Source organism: Asterias rubens, chromosome 8, assembly GCF_902459465.1.
Source record: "Asterias rubens chromosome 8, eAstRub1.3, whole genome shotgun sequence".
Lineage (NCBI taxonomy): Eukaryota > Metazoa > Echinodermata > Asteroidea > Forcipulatida > Asteriidae > Asterias > Asterias rubens.
In genome coordinates, this window is record NC_047069.1 from 10,701,941 (window position 1) to 10,722,603 (window position 20,663).

General features: G+C 38.9%; 1 protein-coding gene across 3 annotated transcripts in view; it reads right to left on the reverse strand.

Annotated features, from left to right (window-relative positions):
* LOC117294063 (cytoplasmic dynein 2 heavy chain 1-like) overlaps nt 1-20,605 on the reverse strand; it is a 78,393-nt gene extending 57,788 nt beyond the window's left edge. For 2 of the 3 annotated variants that reach the window (XM_033776580.1, XM_033776579.1), the window contains exons 1-22: nt 20,521-20,605; nt 18,955-19,203; nt 18,685-18,831; nt 17,935-18,097; nt 17,193-17,456; nt 16,362-16,594; nt 15,798-15,969; nt 14,919-15,069; nt 14,131-14,278; nt 12,879-13,054; nt 11,695-11,890; nt 10,603-10,863; nt 10,035-10,273; nt 8,989-9,217; nt 7,916-8,043; nt 6,479-6,722; nt 5,547-5,696; nt 4,905-5,110; nt 3,755-3,910; nt 3,065-3,191; nt 2,293-2,463; nt 1,658-1,816 (exon numbers count right to left, since the gene is read on the reverse strand). In XM_033776580.1, coding sequence (XP_033632471.1) covers nt 1,658-1,816; nt 2,293-2,463; nt 3,065-3,191; nt 3,755-3,910; nt 4,905-5,110; nt 5,547-5,696; nt 6,479-6,722; nt 7,916-8,043; nt 8,989-9,217; nt 10,035-10,273; nt 10,603-10,863; nt 11,695-11,890; nt 12,879-13,054; nt 14,131-14,278; nt 14,919-15,069; nt 15,798-15,969; nt 16,362-16,594; nt 17,193-17,456; nt 17,935-18,097; nt 18,685-18,831; nt 18,955-19,155 — 3,921 coding nt within the window. In that variant the 5' untranslated portion in view covers nt 19,156-19,203; nt 20,521-20,605. Of the gene's footprint in view, nt 1-1,657; nt 1,817-2,292; nt 2,464-3,064; nt 3,192-3,754; nt 3,911-4,904; nt 5,111-5,546; nt 5,697-6,478; nt 6,723-7,915; nt 8,044-8,988; nt 9,218-10,034; nt 10,274-10,602; nt 10,864-11,694; nt 11,891-12,878; nt 13,055-14,130; nt 14,279-14,918; nt 15,070-15,797; nt 15,970-16,361; nt 16,595-17,192; nt 17,457-17,934; nt 18,098-18,684; nt 18,832-18,954; nt 19,204-20,520 lie in introns of those variants that run through there. The other variant, XM_033776581.1, reaches the window with a different exon arrangement.
* Between the last annotated feature and the right edge of the window lie 58 nt (nt 20,606-20,663).

Sequence of the window (20,663 nt, forward strand, 5' to 3'; positions counted from 1 at the left end):
TAATAATAACTAGAGATAGTGATTGTAACTAACAATCACAGAGCTGTTCCGTGTTTCTACTGTTTGTATAGTACATACGAATTAAGTAGCTTGGTTTTTGTTTCCAAATAAAAAAAACCAACAACATTCAAACAAAATAGCAGCATTGTTGTATGATTTTGGTTTAATAAGACTAAATCAATTTCAGTTAAATAACATTAAGAATGTAGGTCAACATTAAATCATGAAGTTGGCATTTCATACCGCTGATGATCGGACACTAAAATAAAACAGTCATCCCATCGCATAATGCCTTTTAACAAAAACCGTAACGTGCGTAAGAATTTAATGTGTTGGTCATGTACAAATCCAATGGGCATACACAAACTATAGGCGTATGGGTCCTTTGTCCGCATAGGAATACAAAAAAGGCTACACTTTTCGTGGTAAATAGACTTCAGTATGTCGAAAGATGAAACTCATTATTAAATCTGCAGAAAATGAAAAGAAATTTAAAAACGTTTTTATTTTCGTCAGGTCGGATTTCATACCGCTGATGATCAGACAAAAATAAAACGTTCATCCTTTCACAAAATGCCTTTCAACAAAAACCGTAACTTGCATAAGAATTTCATGTGATAATGGTCATTTACAAATCGAATTGGCATGCACAAACTACATTTGTCCTTTGTCCGATTAGGAATAAAAAAAAGGCTACGCTTTTCGTGGTAAATTCCTAGACTTGAGTAAGTCCCAATCTCATAAGGATCCACACTGTAGTACACTAGTTATACAAAATATTATTCTTTCACGCTAAGGTGACTAGGTGGAGTCAATGAAGCATTACAATTTAGCCACGGTGCCAAGATTTACTAATTAATTGTTAATTATAGTGGTACTTTCAATACTTTTGGTGGCCTGGAATATTTCTTATCAAAAGCATTTTAATTTTCAAAACAATTTATGTAATTTAGGAAACTGACCATTAGCTTATTTTGAAAATAATGTATTTTTGACCTCCAAAACATTTACACTTTCAGCCCCATGTGTTTGTACACAGAAAAAAAAACGCGCGAAAAAGTGACGTCATGATGACGTGACGGGAAATGTTAGGCCAGCATTCACATCTACAATACAAGACAATTACATAACGGGAAAAAAAATGAAGATCGGATGTATACTTCTTGACATATGATTAGAACAAGATTGGCTAATTAAATATTCACACCTCTGTCACATGAATAATTAATTAAAATGTTTAATTTAATTACCTCTAATATTTAAGTCAGGGCAAAAGCTTTAATATGGTATACGATTTGTTTACTTTTGATAACTCTAACAGAGACATAATGACTGTTACAAAAGTCACATGCTAAGTCAATAGGGTTTTAGTGAAAGAAAGAATAATAATAAAAATAATAAAAATCTGGACGATTACAATAGCTGTTCCGACTGAAAGTTCGGAACAGCTAATAACAACCCGTTTTTAAATAGCGCTTTTCACACCCGAAGGGCATCCCAAAGCGCTTCACATTATTACCCCTGGTCACTGGGCCTTAAATCACTCCTTAAACCATCTCAGCTCCCCGGTGGGAGTACGCAGCCAGTGGGTAGTGTCCAGTGCCTTTAGACATTGTTGAGCTACATATTTGTAGATTCATGTCAATAAAGCACTAACCTCTGTGACTATTTCCTTCCAATCCTTGATGAGCATAATGACAACTGACTGACTATCGCTGTACTCTGTCAGTGCAAAGGCTGCCCCTACACCCCATAGATCAAGCTCTCTCAATGCATCACGGATAGAGACCTCTCCCTTGGCTCGATTGAACAAATCCTGTCAAATTAAACAAATTTATTCAATTTCATCTCAAAAGAACATTTCTTTCAATATTTCTAGAGGGCAGTACAGTCTTTATAAAATAATATTTGGGCCTTTCAAATACACAGGCATACTATCGGATGGAATTCGAACCCAAGACCGTTGCAATTCCAGAGCAGTGTCCTAGTTGGTAAGACACTGCTCTGGAATTGCAAAGGTCGTGAGTTTGAATCCCACCTGAGAAATATGCTTGTGGCTATTTTTCACAGAGCTCAGGAAAGTACTGAGTATACAGTACTTACACACATCGGTGAATATGGGTAAAAACCAAAACTAAGAAGCAACCTGTATCAAAAGAAATTTTTAAGCTAGTTCTAATTGATTTTTTTTTTATGAAATGTAACTTTGCCAAAGTGTAGTAAGATATCAAGAGATAAATGGAACCTAATAATTCACAATTCAATCTGGTTTCGAGATTGTCGTTGTTTTACCTTGAGTGCTTGGCTGTTAGCGAGGATCTGATCTGTGGCTCCTAAAATATCCCCAAATGTAAGTTTCTCTAGAGTGGTACCACGAGGCATCTTCAGCATGCGGAACATATCATGCCAATGTTCCTGGGAATACACGTCACTGCTGACATACTTCAACATGGGTGAAATAGCCTGTAAGGAAAAACACCAATTGAAACCATTTCACAATCCCTATCTCCTCACTTCATCTCTTGGTCCCTTGCACGCACGTCACACGCGCCGACTGTGCCACGCTCACCATTTTAGTGGTCAATAGGTTTACGTGTAAACGCCGCGTCGCCTAAAATGCACTTCACTGAATAGCGCACAGAGTGACATTGCCCACCAATATGGCGCATCCAAGATTATTTGATGATGACGTCAGGTGAATTGGGTCAATTGGACATGGTTATTAAAAACTAATTTCTTCTTTAAGAAGAAACTACAGTTTCTTCTTCTGAAGAAACTACAGTTTCTTCTTCTGAAGAAACTACAGTTTCTTCTTCTGACCTGTTGTAGAAACTACAGCCTGTTTAAATTCCCTCAGAAAAAAAAGTTGTTAAACAAAAATATACATCGCATGGCCAAACAGTTTTCAAAATGGTAAAGAGGACTCTTAAAGGTGCTACTGTGACCTTTTTTGGGGGACGTCACCATTTGCTAAAAAAACAGTAAACAATTAATGTGTCCACATGATCAATTCATCTCTAAAATAAATGGTGCATGAAAGGGTTAAACAGCTACATATTCTGACCTTGTATTTATCGATATCTTTGGAGAGTTTGACGGTCATCATTGTATGTTCAATCTCATCCTCTCCCGATCCACGTAGCTTCTCTGCCCACATCCCCAAGAAATCATCAAGTTGATAAGTTTTGGACCTTAGGTATAAGATGTAATAAATGTTAGTATTTTTACAGTTAATTAAACTTTTTTTTTGGGGGGGGGCAGGGGGGCTTGATACTGACATACACAAAACGTGATGACAAGAAGTACGCCCATTATTCTTAGGGTCTTCAAAAAGCAGTACTCCATACTACCTTCCAAATATTAGAAAGTTTGGAAGATCCCCGAAACTAGTAAATTAGTATTTGCAAAGGCATAATATATTTCAAGGTATTTCTCTTTAAAGATTTTTTTCCTCCGGAATTTAGAAGCGTTATCAACTCTTGTTTCTAGAAACCTAAACTTGACTGTCATTATATGAGATCAGGGCCCAGCTTCATAAAATTCTGCTCAGCAAATTGCTGGCTAAGCAAGAAATGACCAAGGTAACAGTCACAACAATTGTAACTTTTTTGTGCTTAGCAAGTTTTTCTGTTTACAAGCTTTGTGTTTACAGGAAATTGGGTCCAAAGCGCATTGATATGGTTATTGTGAAACGTGCTATATAAGAATTTGTTACTATTATTATTATTATTATTATTATTAGAAGCAGTGTTACCTGAATACAATCCATTCCGTTTCTTCCAATACTTTGAGTCCGTTACTGAACTCCTCATACAGAGTCCACATTGCTTCATGCTGCTTGAAGTCCTCCTTCAATTCCTCTGCTATTCCAAACTGGGGCTCATCAAGACCAAAGTGATTGCAGTCAAAACTGGTGAGGTATGGAAAAACAATGAGTTATTTTTGTGTGCCCCAACAAAAGATTACAAACAATTAATACTTTTGGCTTAAACAAAGCAGATTTACTAGAGCTGGACTTGGAACCAACGACCTTCGGATTAACGTGCTTGGGCAAAAACACAACTCTGCTAAAGTCAATTTTCCTCACATTTCATCACTAAAAGTTTAGATTACTTTTGACAGTCTCTACTAGCTGAGCTATATGTTGGCAATCACCCTATCAGTCAATAACCCTATTCGTCTCAAATTGAGCAATTACAAAAAGGAGATTGTACCAATCAACTTTACACTTAACAGGCTTCAAAATTGCTACTTTTTCTTTGTTAATCATCAGATGATTGGTAATTTGAAACAAGAAATATATACTAGGAGCCTGCCGTCGATTTCACAACAATCTTCCTAACTTAAGACTAATCTTAGGACTTAGGACGAGTCCCAACCCTGCACTGTAGCATGCAGACCTTACTCGTCCTAACTAGAAATAAGACGAGTCCTAACTCTTTGTGAAATTGACGGCTGGCTGGTAAAGCATGATGCACTACCATCCAAACTTTTTAAGAAGTAGTTATGGTTAAGTGCTTTGCTCAAGGGCACAAGTGTCATAACCAGGTTTCAAACCTACACTCTGCTGCTGACAACACCAGGGCCTAATTTCATGGCTCTGCTTACCGCCGAATTCTGCGATTACAATCACTATTTCCCACTTACATGTAAGCCCCAAATTGCTGCGCTAGCCTTGTTAGCGTAGAATCCCTAGTAACGCGGAGTACGCAAGCACAGAAGCCAAAATTCGCTGCTAACCTGTAAAAATATGCTTGCCGTAAGCACAGAATTCCCTGCTTTGGTAAGCGCTGATTCTGTGCTTACGGTAAGCAGAGCCATAAAATTTGGCCCAGAGCTTGGGTCCAGTGACCTAGATTGCTCTGCCACAATATGCCACAGATAAAGTAGAGATATTAACTTACACTAAGCTCTCTCTTGTCTTATCCAATTCAGTAAATTCTTGTTTCTTCTCTTTGACTGTAGCCAGAGCCATTGAACATGCCTCTCTGTCACCAGACTCTATTATGTCCGTCTTGGGCTTGAATTGATGCCAACGAGCTGCAAACTTCTCAAGGTCAGAAACAAAAGCCTCAACACGAGACTCTACATTGCTTTTCATTACCTCAACCTGGAAAGTAAAAAAATATTAAAACAAATGCAAAAATTTGATGTTAGAAACTATTTTGTAAAGAAAATGTTCAAATCACAACATTTCAGCAGGTATCATTCACATAAAAAAAATTTAAACAAATTAATGTCATCAAAAGCAACACAAATGTTCTTGGACAACAATTACAATTTTCATTTGTGTTGTTTACTTCTTTAAAGATGCAGCAAAATAACCAATCTCCATGCTCCGCTTACTGTGCAACCGCCCATTTCTGTGCAAGCAAAGAATGCCTAGTAACATGGAGTAGGCACATGCAAAAGGAAAAAAATCCCCGCTAACTTTGTGAGATAGGATTGCACAAAGCACAGAATTCTCTGCTTCCAATTCTTTGCTTATGGTAAGCAGAGCCATTATTATGGCACAGATGCTTTGATTTGTTTGACATTGAACCTACCTGTTCTCTGACCATAAGCTCATGACTCTCCATCATGATTTCAAACTTATCCCATCTAGCTTGTAGTTGACTCAACTGATCTACCCCTCCACCAGCCACTGTACGTAGGAGTTTGTTCTTACTCTCAGACTTCTCAAAGAGTGGTTTAATCTGTTGAAGAAATGCCAAGAAAACATTGTTATTAATCAGTAAAAGGTCCTGGTTAACCTTACAAAGCACGAAAGAATTCAATCCTAAAGACTGTACCCACAGGTCTTGTAATTTATTTATTTTATAAGAAATCGCCTAACATCACAAGGCTGGACGGCCACATCAAGGCGAGGGCTACACTTAACTCTGTGCACTACGCTATGAAAACGGCTATTGGTAGCAAGCGATGTGACCATGCCCAGTATAATGGTTCCAAACAGTTCAATTCAATTCAATTCAATCAACATTTATATCCATATTGGTCAAAAAGGAATATAATAAACAAATTAAGTACAATCTCTTTATATCAAAGACAGTCAATAACAGATGAAGAAAATAATTAAATGAAAATGAAAGGAGTAGGATTTGAAACTTTGCATGGTGGAAAAACGATACAGTAAAGGTTTGTGGTAACACCATGCAATGATAATCTCTAAATGAGTTAGGGTGGTTCTAAAAAGAAGTGTGGTCTCGACGTTACGATCAGTATGCTCTGATCGTCCTCTGGAGAAAATGAAATGAAAAAAACGTAGTTGACTAAAGTAGTCAAACTATAGTCAACAAAAAAGGCATGCGGACAAATGTAGTCAAAACAATGGTCATGGTGGACACTATGGGGTTGCATTGTTTGGTTGGATATGATCATAACTACCCAAACCTAATTAGTGTCATAGTGTTGTGTCCGCCATACCTCAAAATGGCTTATGGCTGGAGGTGCAGATAAAAATAGACAACACACCAACCTCTGGTTTCTTAGCCTGTAACTCAGCATGTTTAGCATTGGCCTTCCCAATCTCCTCCACAGTCTGTGGTCTTGTTGACAGTGCCTCCGTAGCATCTTTCAGAAAGCGGTCAATTTCATTGACATGTTCTGTGATGGAATACCTCAGGGACGACAGCAGGGAGTCGAATAGACGCTGAATCAGGCTGTCTATGGTGGACTTGACTGGGGTGGTGGAGACGGTGATGCAGTCCACCTTGATTTGGCTGTGTGTGGGAGGAGGGAAATTATTGCAACTCTTCAATAAAACCTGGTACATACTTCATGCGAAAGTGAAGTGCATTAGGTGACGCAAACAATCTTGTACACAGGGAAATTCACTACAGGAAAAGTGCAGAGAAACCACATGCCTGGATGGTTGACTACTTGATAATTTCAATCTATCAACTTGTATATTTATAACCAGTGCCGAGTATGGCTATTATACAAATATTGACTGCTTCGAGTGCTATGGTTAAAACTATGACTCCCAAGGTTATCCCCGGGAGCGTTCTATTTTCCCAAGGCGAAGCCGAAGGAAAATAGAACGCTCCGGGGATCACCTCGGGAGTCATAGTTTTTAACCATTGCACGAGTAAAAGCAGTCAATATTTGTTTTATAACACCCCAAACATTTCTAAATACTGTACTATTATTATTAAGTTACAGACCTGAATGCTACAATCCACGGACGACGCGAATACAGATTGCAAACACTTTTACTGTGCTGCATGTAGTGTCGTGCAATCCGAAATGGTTACAGACTATTAATTTATCATCCTCGTACACGCAACGGACGTCTGGGTACTGCACGCCGTGTGCTAGTCTTCAGACTAGCGCATGGCAAACCGACGCACTATCACACGGCCGTCGTCTAGCAAAACTAAGACATGTCATGTGACGCGCTCTAAACCAATGAGCAGGCAGAATACGTGCAAGGGGTGTTATAAAATCAAATAACCAAGCCATGACTAGTCCAAATGGTTCCCAGCATGATTTGTATTGATTCATAAAGACACAGCTAGGATTGTGTAAGAGCAAGACGACAATGGCCCATCAGGCAGAGTTTGAAAAATGTTAGCCGACACACTAGCTGCAATAAACGCTTTAACTATGGCTAAAACTCAAGCAATTATCTAATCACTTGGCCATTAAACAAAAGATCATTGCTCAAAGCAGATCAGCCTTACATCAAAGAATTGTGCAATTGGAAAATACTTTGTTGTGTATATTGCATCATGATTTTAAAGGTAAACATTGAATACAAAATTATTTGGGTCTGAAAATTCATAACTTAAATAACCAATCTTTCTGAAAAAATGTATATACTAAGTGCCTTGAGTACCTTGTTGGTAGATACATGCGCTAGATAAGACTTTGATATTATGACTTTGATATTATTAGAAATTGTTGCGGTTACCTTGGTAGCTTTTCACAGTCTCTGCCTCTTGTCTTCAGGGCTTTGAAATTACGCTCCCAGTCAGCAACAGTGTGCAAGTGTTCCTCTATTAGTTTATCCAGATCCACCGAGCCTAATACAACCCACTCCTGTTTAAATGAACATGGACACACAATAAATTTGTGAACCAGTTTTTAATAAACATATTTTAACAAAAACCAAGGCTCAATATTATAAGTTATCACACAAGCGCGAGTGGAATACAGAATAATATAGCGCTTCTGCGTCCCATATCCAGGACGCAGACGCACTATATTTTTTCCTATTCAACGAGCATGCGTTCTAACAAATTTATCTTCCAGTCTCACGTGAAAAGCGCAAAGTTTAAAATTTCAGAACGTTATTTCGCGACAAACAACATGCACGCACACTACTGTTTAGAATGTAATTTTTGCACTGTCCGTATACGGAGCGTGACGCATTGACACTCACAATACGCATTGTGCAATAAAAACAGAGGAAGTAGCATATAAAACAGAGGAAGTAGTATATATGTTTTTATCCCCATAGTAGTTCATGCATCTGATTGGTGGATTAGCGCATACTGGAAGATAAAAGTTTTTGGACCAGTGATTGTATGAGTGAATGATGAATGTATAGGTGTGAGGTATATTAATGCAATCTGAATTGGCGGCTACAGCTACGGCTACGGCTAGATTTCCGCGTCATCATGCGTTGAGGTATAGTATGTCCTTAGAAACACCCTTAGCAACAGCTGCAGCCTAAGCTGTAGACACCAACTTGGATACGGCCTTAGTTATAGCCAAGATGAACACTGATTTCTTTTATATAAATAAGACTATTTGAAATTGATTCGAAAGGCAAAACAACTCACGTCTAGTTGGTACGACAGGACTATTGGATTGCGAAGGTCGTTGGTACGAATCCCACACAAGTAATATGCCTGTGATTTTTTTTACAGAACTCGGGAATGTACTGAGTTTACAGTGCTAACACCCATCGGTGTATATTGGTAAATCAAAAATGAATACTCTTTATCCCAATGAAAATTAACATTTATTAAAACAACTCGCCTTAAAGACATTTTGGGCTTTGGCTAATCTCTGGAACAGCTCCTCCGCCTTGCGGTAGACTGTGGAGAATCCAGATGTGTGCTTCTCGATAATCACAGGGAAGATAAGATCATCACCACTATCAGCCAGACCACGGAAGTGATACGGCAGACTGATGAACTTCTTCATCTCTCTGTAGTACTTAGCTCGGATCTCTTCCAGTGGTGGGCGGAACTGGAGACGTTTTTGTCTAAAATCAGATCAAATGTAGCTTGAATGAGGTAGAAGTATAAACATGTATGGGATTTGAGGCATTGCATAAGGAGGTATCAATAAATATTAGGTTTGCAGTAACACCATGTGTGTATCTACTTGCTGGGTAGATTATGCTCTTTTTAAAGAAGTTGTCTTGCTTTATATTCCACCACCGCAGAGTAGAGTTTAAAAATTACAAAAAAACAAACCTCATGCAATAGGAGACTTTCCAACGCTAGGTGGCAGCAGACATACCGGGTAAATTTCCATTGTTTACGTAGTTCTGAACATGCGCATAATTCTGAGAACAATGGATTTACCCGGTAAGTCTGCTGCCCTCTATCGTCCCAGAAAGTCTCCTATTGAACTTACACAAAGTTGCCATGTACATGTAGTGTTTCTCAATATGTGTAGGTTAGGGTCTTATGGTTTTGATAAACTAGGGTTTGTATAAAGGGTGTTATGGTCGAGTGGATAAGAGCACTGAACTCAAGCTCTGGCGTTGGGTTGAGTCCCGGTCGTGACACTTGTGTCCCTGAGCAAGACTCTTTACTATAATTGCTTCTCTCCACCCAGGGGTAAATGGGTACCTGTGACAGCAGATATGGTTCTCGTGGTCCATTTTGCTTAGTAGCGCATAGTTGTTGCACAGGCTGTATACTCCCCAGGGAGCTCAGATGATTTAATAAAGAATAATTTAAATGGCCCACTGACCATAATGTTGAGACGCCCTTAAAGTGTGTAAAGCGCGATATATGAAAACACTAGATTGGAAAAAAAGGTTGACTTTTCAGAGAGGTGCACATAATGACCTGTATGTGAGGTCCACTTTGATCTCTGGTAGGTTTTCATTGAGTGCTTCAAGCCCCATTTGATATTGATGCTCAAGAGCCTTGTACAGTTGTCTGTCCCAATGCATCTTCCATGTCTTCATATCCGCTGCCTTGTAACCCTGGTTCTCTAGGGTGCTCATGATGCCACGAATCTCTTGAAGACCTTCCTTCCAACGAGGCTGCTGGCGGAGTAGGTCCACTGACATCAGCTGTACAACCTGGGTACAAATTAAGACACTAGGTCAACAAATCATCTTCTTAAAGGCACTAGACACTATTTTTAATTACTCAAAATAATTGTTAGCATAACAACTGACTTGGTAACGAGCAATGGAGAGATGTTGATAGTATAAAACATTGTGAGAAACAGCTCCCTCTGAAGTAACATAGTTTTTGAGAAAGAGGTAATTTCTCGCTCAAATATTAGAAGACTTCAGCCCATAAAATTCCTCTGACCAAATATCTTCCACTCAATGATTTAGTTAAAAATATGTGTTTTTCAATTGAGGTGTACAAACTTAAGACAATTCAAAGGTTTTCCACAAACCTTATCTGATAAAACAAAGTGCCATTTCCTGAGTTTCCTGTTCTCTGTGGTGAGTTTCTCGGCAGCCGCTTGTAGCTTGACGATGTAAGCTTCAAGCTCCTGGGGATTATCCCATGTTACCTGCACCTTCTGCCCTCCGCTGTCCTTAGCCCCTACATTGGGTTTCTTGATGATGCGCTCAAAGGCAAGGGCAGACTGTAACATCAGGTTGCGCTGACTAGGGATCATTTGCTCTGCGATGGTGTTGTGGAAATGTGCCACCTTAAGTTCAAAATATAAGAATGACTCATGTTCAACTTCTTTGGATCAATGTCTGAAATGCTAAATGCTTGTATGATAAATGCACTCAATTTCTCGTCAAGTTCCACAGATATTTCCTGCAATATGTAATCCTTTGTGTGTTGTAACTACCTGGGTCCAAAAAGAGGTGCTGGGCACACAACATAAGTGAGGTTTAATACACACATGTTAACATTCAAGTTATGTATATTGCCTACTAGTGACTATATTTCATTTTGTTTATTTAAAGTAGATAAACTTGTTCATCTCTATGACACTGGACCCACAATTAACTCATCAGCTACATCCATCTTCCATTACAAAGAGAAAACATGATATCATGCATTAAAAATAGTCCATAAACTTTGCATTGAACTTGGGCTATGTTTACAATATACTTTCTATAAAATTGTTGAGGTACCCGCTGCAAAAACATACCATTTGAACTGCTTCTAGCTACTGGGCAATCTCAGTCGTCTAGTGGTAGACCATCTAGAATGGCACAGGTTGTGGGTTCGAATCCAACCCGAGTATTATGCCTGTGATTTTTTTCACAGAACTCAGGGAAAGTACTGAGTATACATTGCTTTATTTACACAGTGTAATAAAGAGTTTTAAAAACCAAACAACACAATTTACCTGCCTAGATGGTAAGACATTACTCTAGAATTGCAAAGGTCATGGGTTCGAATGCCACCTGAGTGATACGCCTGTACCCAGTATACAGTGCTAACACACATAGGTGTATATGGGTAAAACCAAACATTAATATTCTTAATCCTGGTGCAAATTTCCATCAATTATAACAGTTACCTGTTTGAGAATGACCCCATGTTTGTAGAACTTCTGAGCAATGGCTGCTGTGTGTTGAATCTTAGCGGCCACTGGGTAACCTAACGCCTGTAGCTGCCTGACTTCACGTATCAGAGTCACTAGACGCTCACTGTAGGACACTACTAGTTCATTGTTCTTGGTGTTAAACTCCATTAGACGACCACTCATCTGTAAGCTGTGGATTAAATAATCACAAATCAAATCTTATTGAAGGGGTGAGGGAGCTGGTGAGATGGGTGTTGTGAACACTTTTGAAAATAAACAGAAAGCCTACTTCATACATTACACGAAAGTGAATGCGAGAACAACCATGTACGCACTGTTTTCAAATTGTGACGCAGGGAAAATTGATTGGCTGGTGCATTTCGCATGAAACCGGGGTTAACACAAAACAGTTATACAATAAAACAAACTTTAAGAACTGTGTTCAATAATCTTTCTTCTCTTTCAAAAGTGTGACTATACACACCACAAACTGATACATGTGATCCTTTAATTTTATACCAATATAAACCACAGGGAAACTGACTGGGTAAACTTACCCAGTCAGTTTCCCTAGTGGTTTATACTGATATCTGAAACAAAAAGTCGCATCCCCTTAAGATGATCCCCTGGCTGCCGCTTCCGAGGTTGTATCGTAATTTGGGTGTGATCCCTGGCTACACAGCAGTTAACGAACAAAGAACTTGACAAAATAGGGACACTGCAAATGTAGGGCTAAGTTAGCTCAGTTGGTAGTGCGCCGGCACATTAATCCGGAGGTTGTTGGTTTCAATCCCACTGTAGTCAATTCTTTGTTCAACCCCAAAAAATCCTTTAATTTTGTATGATTTAATATTGTTAATAATGATGGCTACTGTTTATAACTGTCACTGTTAATATTATGAAACATCAATCATGTATTATATCATGTGAGGGCAATACTCAAATAAATGTTTATTGAATTGAATTGAAAAATTTAGTTGGTACATAGATAGATCTATAGATAGATAGATACAAACTTTATTATCCCTCACTGGGGAAATTAAAATGGCCTTGACAAAGAACTGTATGCAGATACCATACAAGCGATTAGTAACGAAAGGATACACTTTTAAAAATGCATAAAATACACACACAATTTGTTTAATCCATCCATGGGCCATGGAATGTAAATCTAGTACCTGAGAGGCTTGTGTGGGTCCTCGATGTCAGCTTGTATCTCACGTGACCAGCTGTCAAATTGATCCTGCCTCCAATTCCTGAGCTCATCCACAAGATCGGCAGCACTCCTCCTGAAGTGGTTGAATCCAGAGAGATCATTCAAGAGGGCCTCAGCAACACTTGAGGTTTCCTCCACCTACAGCCAATACACAAGTAAGGTTAACCTTAAGTAGGATTTAAAGGCAGTGGACACTATTGGTAATTACTCAAAATAATTATAATAATAATATTTGAGTTTATATAGCGCTTTTTCACTCCCGAATGGGTGTCTCAAAGCGCTTCAAATTATTACCCCTGGTCACTGGGCCTTAATTCACTCCTTAAACCATCTCAGCTCCCTGGGAAGTATACAGCCTCGTGCAACAAATGCGCTACTCGGCTAAATCAATCACAAGAACCATCTCTGCCCTCACAGGTCCCCATTTACCCCTGGGTCGAGAGAAGCAATAATGGTTAAGTGTCTTGCTCAGGGACACAAGTGTCACGACCGGGATTCGAACCCACACACTGCTGAACAGAATCAGCAGAGCTTGAATTCGGTGCTCTTAACCGCTCGGCCACATAAAACCTTTCTTGATTATGAGTAATGGGGAGAGGTTGATAGTATAAAACATTGTGAGAAACAGCTCCCTCTGAAGTGACATAATTTTCGAGAAAGAAGTAATTTTCCATAAATTTGATTTCGAGACCTCAAGTCGCGAAATCAAGCATCACAAAGCACACAACTTCGTGTGACAAGGGTGTTTTTATCTTTCATTATTATCTCACAACTTCGACGACCGATTGAGCTAAAATTTTCACAGGTTTGTTATTTTATGCATATGTTGAGATACACCAACTGTGCAGACTAGTCTTTGACAATTACCAATTAAGTCCACTGTCTTTAAAACTTTGCATGGTGGAAGTATAACTAAGAGAGGTTTGCAGTACCATCATGTGAATATCCCTCTTCTGAAAAGAACTGATGGTTATTGACTCAACAGTTCGATCAGTATGCTCTGGTCGTCTTCAGGAGAAAGGTGAACCTCGATAAATAAGATTAACCCTGATAAATAGACATTGAGGTACGCTCGCTCAACTAGTCCGTCTCTTGCTCGCATTTTGTGAACATCATCTGGTTGATTCTCTATGGAAATGTTTGGGTTTGGTCTGAACAGGACTGAACAAACAAATATCCTAAAACAAATTGAATTTAAAAACCTATTGATTTACCTTGGCTTCAAGTTGCCTAACCCACACAATATTATTGACAACCTCTGGTAAGTTCTTGCCAGTTGGGGGTCCTGTATCACTAATTCTGATATTGAAGTCATCTTTGATCGACTTGAGGTACACCTGGAGCTGACCAAGAAGTGTTTCCCTGAAAAATATACCACAAAGACATGTATAAAACAACAAAGAAATATATAGAGTCTTCAATGTAAATCCAGAGGTAGTTGGTTCCAATCCCACTCTAGTCAATTTCTTTGTTTAACCCCAAATCATAAAATATTCTTGAAATTGAAAATTGTTTTAATCACAGGGAGAATTTTTAAAGACACTGGACACCTTCGGTAATTGTCATAGACCAGTCTTCTCACTTGGTGTATCTCAACATATGCATAAAATAACAAACCTGTGAAAATTTGAACTCAATTGGTCGTCAAAGTTGCGAGATAATATTGGAGAAAAAAACACCCTTGTGACACAAAGTTGTGTGCTTTCAGATGCTTGAATTCAAGACCTCAAAATCAAATTCTGAGGTCTTGATATCAAGTTCAAAAATTTTAGCAAGAAATAGCTTCTTTCTCGAAAACGACATTACTTGAAAGGGAGTTGTTTTATACTATCAACATCTCTCCATTGATCGCTAACAATTAAGTTTTTATGCTAACAATTATTTTGAGCAATTACCAATAGAATCTAGTGCCTTTAAGTGGAACATTACAAGGGAATAAAACAATCCATAATTAATCAAATTAAAAAAAAGCATCCTTGAAGCATTTGTACTATTAACTCACCTTTCTGATACAAGCTCTTTACGGACACTCTCCCTGCTCACTAGTTCTTTGTTTTTCAGGAATTCCCGAAGAAGCTGCTGGGGGCTTGCCTCTAAATTCCTCAGTTGGGATCGTAGCTTGCCTGCAATACGCTGTTCAGCTGGCGCCATGGCTAAGAAGAAATGGTTATTGTCAAATTATTGTTATTTATTTTCCATGATACAGGGATGCAGTTTAACATTTCCTACCAAAATTGATTGTGGGTTTTTGTTTTATTTTCCCGTATGGATAAAAACCCAAGAATTACGTTCGCAAGTTGCATCAATACCAATTTCGAAATATATTGGGGGGTTTTCAGTTTGTGGAATACAAAATGACTTCTGTGACTCAACAAAATGAAGATAAGGCTAATTATAGCATTGGGTTGACTCTGCAGAAATCAAAATGACTTCTGTGACTCAACGAGATGACCAAAGGCGTAACATAGCGTTGGGTTAACTCTGCATTCATTTTATTTGTCGCTCAATCGACAGATTTGTTGCACACAGGCCATCCCAAACCTTCTTGTAAAGTCTTTAGTCAGTGATGAACACGTAAAGGTGTTAACCTTTTGCAACTTTGAAGACCAATTGAGTACAACAAAATCACAGTATTGCTATTTTATGCATATGTTTGTATACATCAAGTGAGAATACTGGTCTTTGACAATAACCAAAGGTGTCCAGGGGTGGATTTCACAAAGAGTTAAGACTAGTCTTATCTAGACTTAGGATGAGTTACTCGTCCTAACTTAAGACTAGCTATACGTTTTGGTATCTCTTAGGACTAGTCATAACTCTTTGTGAAATCGGCCCCCGTGCCTTTAATGAAACTTTACATCATGACAAAGAATCTACTCACCTCTGTGGTACTGAGTTACTGCTGCCCGCCATATCGGCTCTGTGTAGGGATTGTACTGCAAGGCATTGAGTCCTGCAAATGGGGTGAAGGCGTCAGCTGTACGTAGTTCATGCTGTTCACCAGTGGAGAGTAGACGGACTAGCTGCTCATGGACTGTCCTCAAAGTGGCAATCTGTCATTGAATAAAATTCAAAATCAAGAGACTTTAAGAAGGGAAGGTATTCGTTTGGTAAGCACTCTTGAAGTTGAAGGCCATAAAACCTGACTTGGTTAGAAGCCTACAGCGGCTTTCAATGGTATTTTTTTTTTAAAGCATTTTGAGAAAGAACCTGTCATAGGGAGACTTCTGAGATTCTGGCGCATATGCTCAGTTTTGTGCGCGTAGGTCCGAGCAGGGGAAAACTGTGAAAAAGGACCGTCCAAAAGTCTCCCAGTAAATTTACACCCTTCATTAAGGTGAGAATAATTTCTTCTTTGCAAACATAATCTTCAATTTTCAAGAAACCTAAACAAATTTAAAATGTTGAAATGAGTTGTTAAAGATAATTTCATATTAAAGTCTACCTCCTGAAGTCTGGCGGAGAGCTGGATCAAGCCTTCAGGGGCAAATTTGGAGCTCTTCCAGGGGTGAATAGGGTCCCTCTTCCAGAACTGATCAGTCAATTTCTCACAGGACGTCACCCACTTGTCACAGATTGCAATGGCCTGACGCAGAGCTTCTTTGACTTTGTGATAAGGGTCTTGCCAGATTTTGAAGTCACTTAGTTTCCTTTGGGCAAATCGGCCAAGGGAACTCCCTGAAAATTGAATAAAAGAAGTTTGAAAGAAAAACTAACAGACTGTTCAAGTTATAAATATCTACTTAACTGAATATTACGGGCTCCACATAAAAATCTGATTTGTTTCTAAAGACTGCCACATCCTACACTCAATTCTGCGCTTACGATCACCATTCTCCGTTTACGTGCCCAAGCGCTGAATTTCTGCGCTAGCTGTGTAAGCGTAGAATGCCTATTGACCCATGCTGCGACTGTGCCACGCTCACCATTTTGGTGGTCAATAGGTTTACGTGTAAACGCTGCGTTGCCTAAAATGGGCCCTTCACTGAATAACGCACAGTGACATTGACCACCAAAATGGTGCATACAAGATTATTTTGATGATGCACCAGGTGAATTTGGTCAATACTAGTAAACTGGAGTTCACACGCACACAAGCCAAAATTCCCTGTAACCCGTGAGTTTTTAAAATATTTTATACACTTGACGTAAGCACAAAATTCCCTGCTTTCGCAAGCACAAATTATTTGCTTACGGTAAGCAGAGCCCTGAAATTGGGCCCCGTTTACATAAAAGCACTAGATGCGAAGTGAATTCCACTCAGTGACAAACTTACCCATCACTTCCAGCAGGTGTTTCATCCTCTTTTCAGGGTATACTTCAAACTCTCCCTGCTTCCAGACATCATCTACAGCATCCTGAGTTGTCTCTACAAGGTCTATACCCTCAGCTAAGGATAAGACATCAAGGTTGCTGTAGTCTCTTGTTATTGGCTCAAAGTATTGTTGAAAAAGCTGGGCTCGTTCTTTAGTGTCTACATTGGTGCCTGACACTGCAACTTCTGCCCAGTACTGAAACTCATCACTGGGAGTCAGGATTCCTGAAGAATAAAATCAACCATGGTTGTGGAATAAGTTATTTCCGATTTGCTCAAACCTCTTGGCTTAAGGTTATAATAATGTGGGTTTTATTCAAATCGGCAACTGAAACTGTTTTTGTAATGTGTGAAAGTCCTTGTTTTGAAAAACCTCCATTTTCACAATTAAATAATCAATTATCAATAATATCCTTGTCTACCGATGGCAATTTTTAATTTACCAACTAGCCTAGAAAACTGCTCGGTGTTCAAGTTGGTAAGACACTGCTCTAGAATTGCAAAGGTCGTAAGTTCTAATCCTACCGAGTAAAATGCCGGTGATTTTTTGTTCACAGTATACAGTACTAACACACATCATTGTAAGGGTAAAACCAAAATTAATACTCTTCATCCCGATGCAAATTTTAACATCTATTATACAGAAAAACAAATACTATGACTAAACATTATTATCCTTGACAGTCAATTTGTAAACACAGACCTGCAAAACTGTTATCATCTTTGACCATCTTGCCAGCCTGAGAGGGGTCAATCTTTCTAACAAGACTCTGCAGACCAGCTTGGAATTCACTCAGCAAGCTTTGCAGCTTAGGGTCCATGGTTCGACTCCACTTCTCATCCTTAATCAGCAATGGTGCATATACCTACACAAAGATGGAAAACAGACAGGGCAATACACAGTGTTAGTCAATATGAGGTGATAGACTACTTTTTTTTAAATAAGTAAACATCTTCCTGAATGATTGCCTGGTAGTGAACATAAACAAATAGCCCTACATCTATTTTTCCAGTTTGCTACACCATTTTGAAATGCAAGCAATTCCTGTTCTATTTATTCAGGCCCACAAGCTGCCAGGTGAAATGTACACACACACAATTTTCACAGAGACAGAAACGAAAATCTGATAAACCCGCTTTGAAAATGTCTATAGGATGACATGGGCAGACATGTGTACACACTAGGACTATTTTTTGGGATCGAGGGCAAAGCGCTAACATGCCCAGACATTCCATAGTAAAGTTTGTAACGTGCTGGCACATGCGGTGCTACACTTCATTTCCTGTACAAAGAGGGACAAAGGGTACTGGAATTCATTCACAGAACCTCCCTTTAACTCGGGTTTTCTCCCAAATTCCAGACCTTTATTCCACTTGCAGGTCCGGAAATTATTTTACATGTCTTCAAGCAGTGTATGGTCTAAACCAAATATGATGTGTTAATGAAAATTACCTTTTCAATGGCTTGATACAAAGCACTGCATGGGGAATCTAGCATAGACAGTGAATATACATCTGAATGAATGTTCTCTTTAGATATGACACTGGGACGGACTTTGTAGAAACAAAGAACCTTCTCTCCTGTCTCACTAGGATCCACCTGTGGGCAATAATTAGGGGGAAAATATATCATTGGTTACTTTATGTTGGTCTCATGCTGTGGTAACTAGTATAACAGGTGTCAAGTTTTACAAGTTCAAATACATTTATATAGTCTAATCACCTTATTCTTGAGATGTACTTGATGATTGTTCCCAAGACTGTTAAGCCTTGCAGACAGCACTGAGCAATTTCCATCGTCAAGGAATGTGTTGAGCTCCCTGGCATTAAACAGCTGTGAAATGGCACCATCTTCAGATGAGAGACCAAAGAAAGATGCACAGCTGTTAAGGAGAAAATCCTTACGCTCGTCCGCTGACGGCATTCTGTTGAAGATTTATTCTTCTGATCTTTAGCTGTATTAATTCATTATCTGGAGATAAAAAAAACAAAAGCAAGATTAGGGCTCAGCGTTCAAAAGAACAATTATTTTTTAAGATTTTTTTTTGGCGCAAATGATTGGTAAATGTGTCAGTGACTGTCAGCTTAATTGCACCAACACCAGCATGCACAAAATTGTTTTGATGCACTCTCAGCAAGAGGCAATGATGGTAAGTGGCAACTGTCTACTCCTAGAACTATGACGTTCGTTAAAAGCAACTGTCCTGCGAATATTTGGGGGGAAAACATGAGTTTCTATTTGAAAGATCATCACACTTCCTGATGCTTGTCTGTATGGGGCTTTGGCAAAAAGGCAGGAGAGTTCATTACAGCATTACAACATAGTATAGGCCTAGACGCCTTTCACATAATGATGTCAAACTCTCAAAACATTGTTGATACAATTGGTCAATGTTGGTAGTTACAATAATTGTAACGATCCGCTGAGGGAAGAACTTGGGTTTTCGACCCTCGCCCGAGCATTACAATTATTGTAACTAGTCTAAATCCAAGGTAGCACCATAAACTGCTCCAATCCATTCCGTATCCTTGGAATCCAAGGTGAAGGTCCAATCCGGACATATCCTTAGAATACGGAGTGGATTGGACCAATTTATAAGGTTTATCGCGATTCAGAAATGCAATGCGTTGTGGGATGGAATATGGGGCGGTTTCTATGCAGTTTCTACGACTCACGCACGCAACACCTACACCTTTGTGTGGGTTCAACAGCGCCCTCTCTTTATATTTTGCTATTCGCGATAAACCTTATGTTATGGGGGAAGGTCAAGGAGGCAGCTAACTGGATGGTCGATAGCTGTTTTTGGTGACCTCAGCATACCAACAGCCCATTGCACTTTAAGGATGGAACTATTAAGTTAGCAACAAACAAGACATTAGCAAATTGATGATATAATTTTATTAAAAATTAGAAAATAAAAATAAAAATAGTGAAGACATGGATTCTGGAAGAGTATTTATAGTTCTGTTTCTGTGCCCTAAAAACTTAACTTTGAATCAATAACATGACCAAGTTATCTTAAAAAGACATAAGACCCATAAAATATTGTGAAAATGGTGCAAAACAAAACAATTTCATGCAAATCAATCGGCATTGTTTTCAGCACGTTTCAGTGCACACGGCAAAATTCGTAATGGAAAAATGTGTACAAACCCGTTGTTATGCACATGGCGTTGCGTTTCTAGGTGGTCAAAATTCCTAAATGCATACACTTGCAGTCACTGCATAAGCCAATATTTGTTGTTAACGTGATTTACAAATATCTTAAACAATGAAACACATGTTTACCCTGAATAATCTTGTAAAAAGAAGCTGCTTTTAAATACTTCCGTCGCCTGCTGACAGCATTTCATTCCCCCGTCGGCTTTGATTCACAGGAATTTGACATGTCTGACTCTGCTCATTTAAGATGCATTCTCATTGGCTGAAAA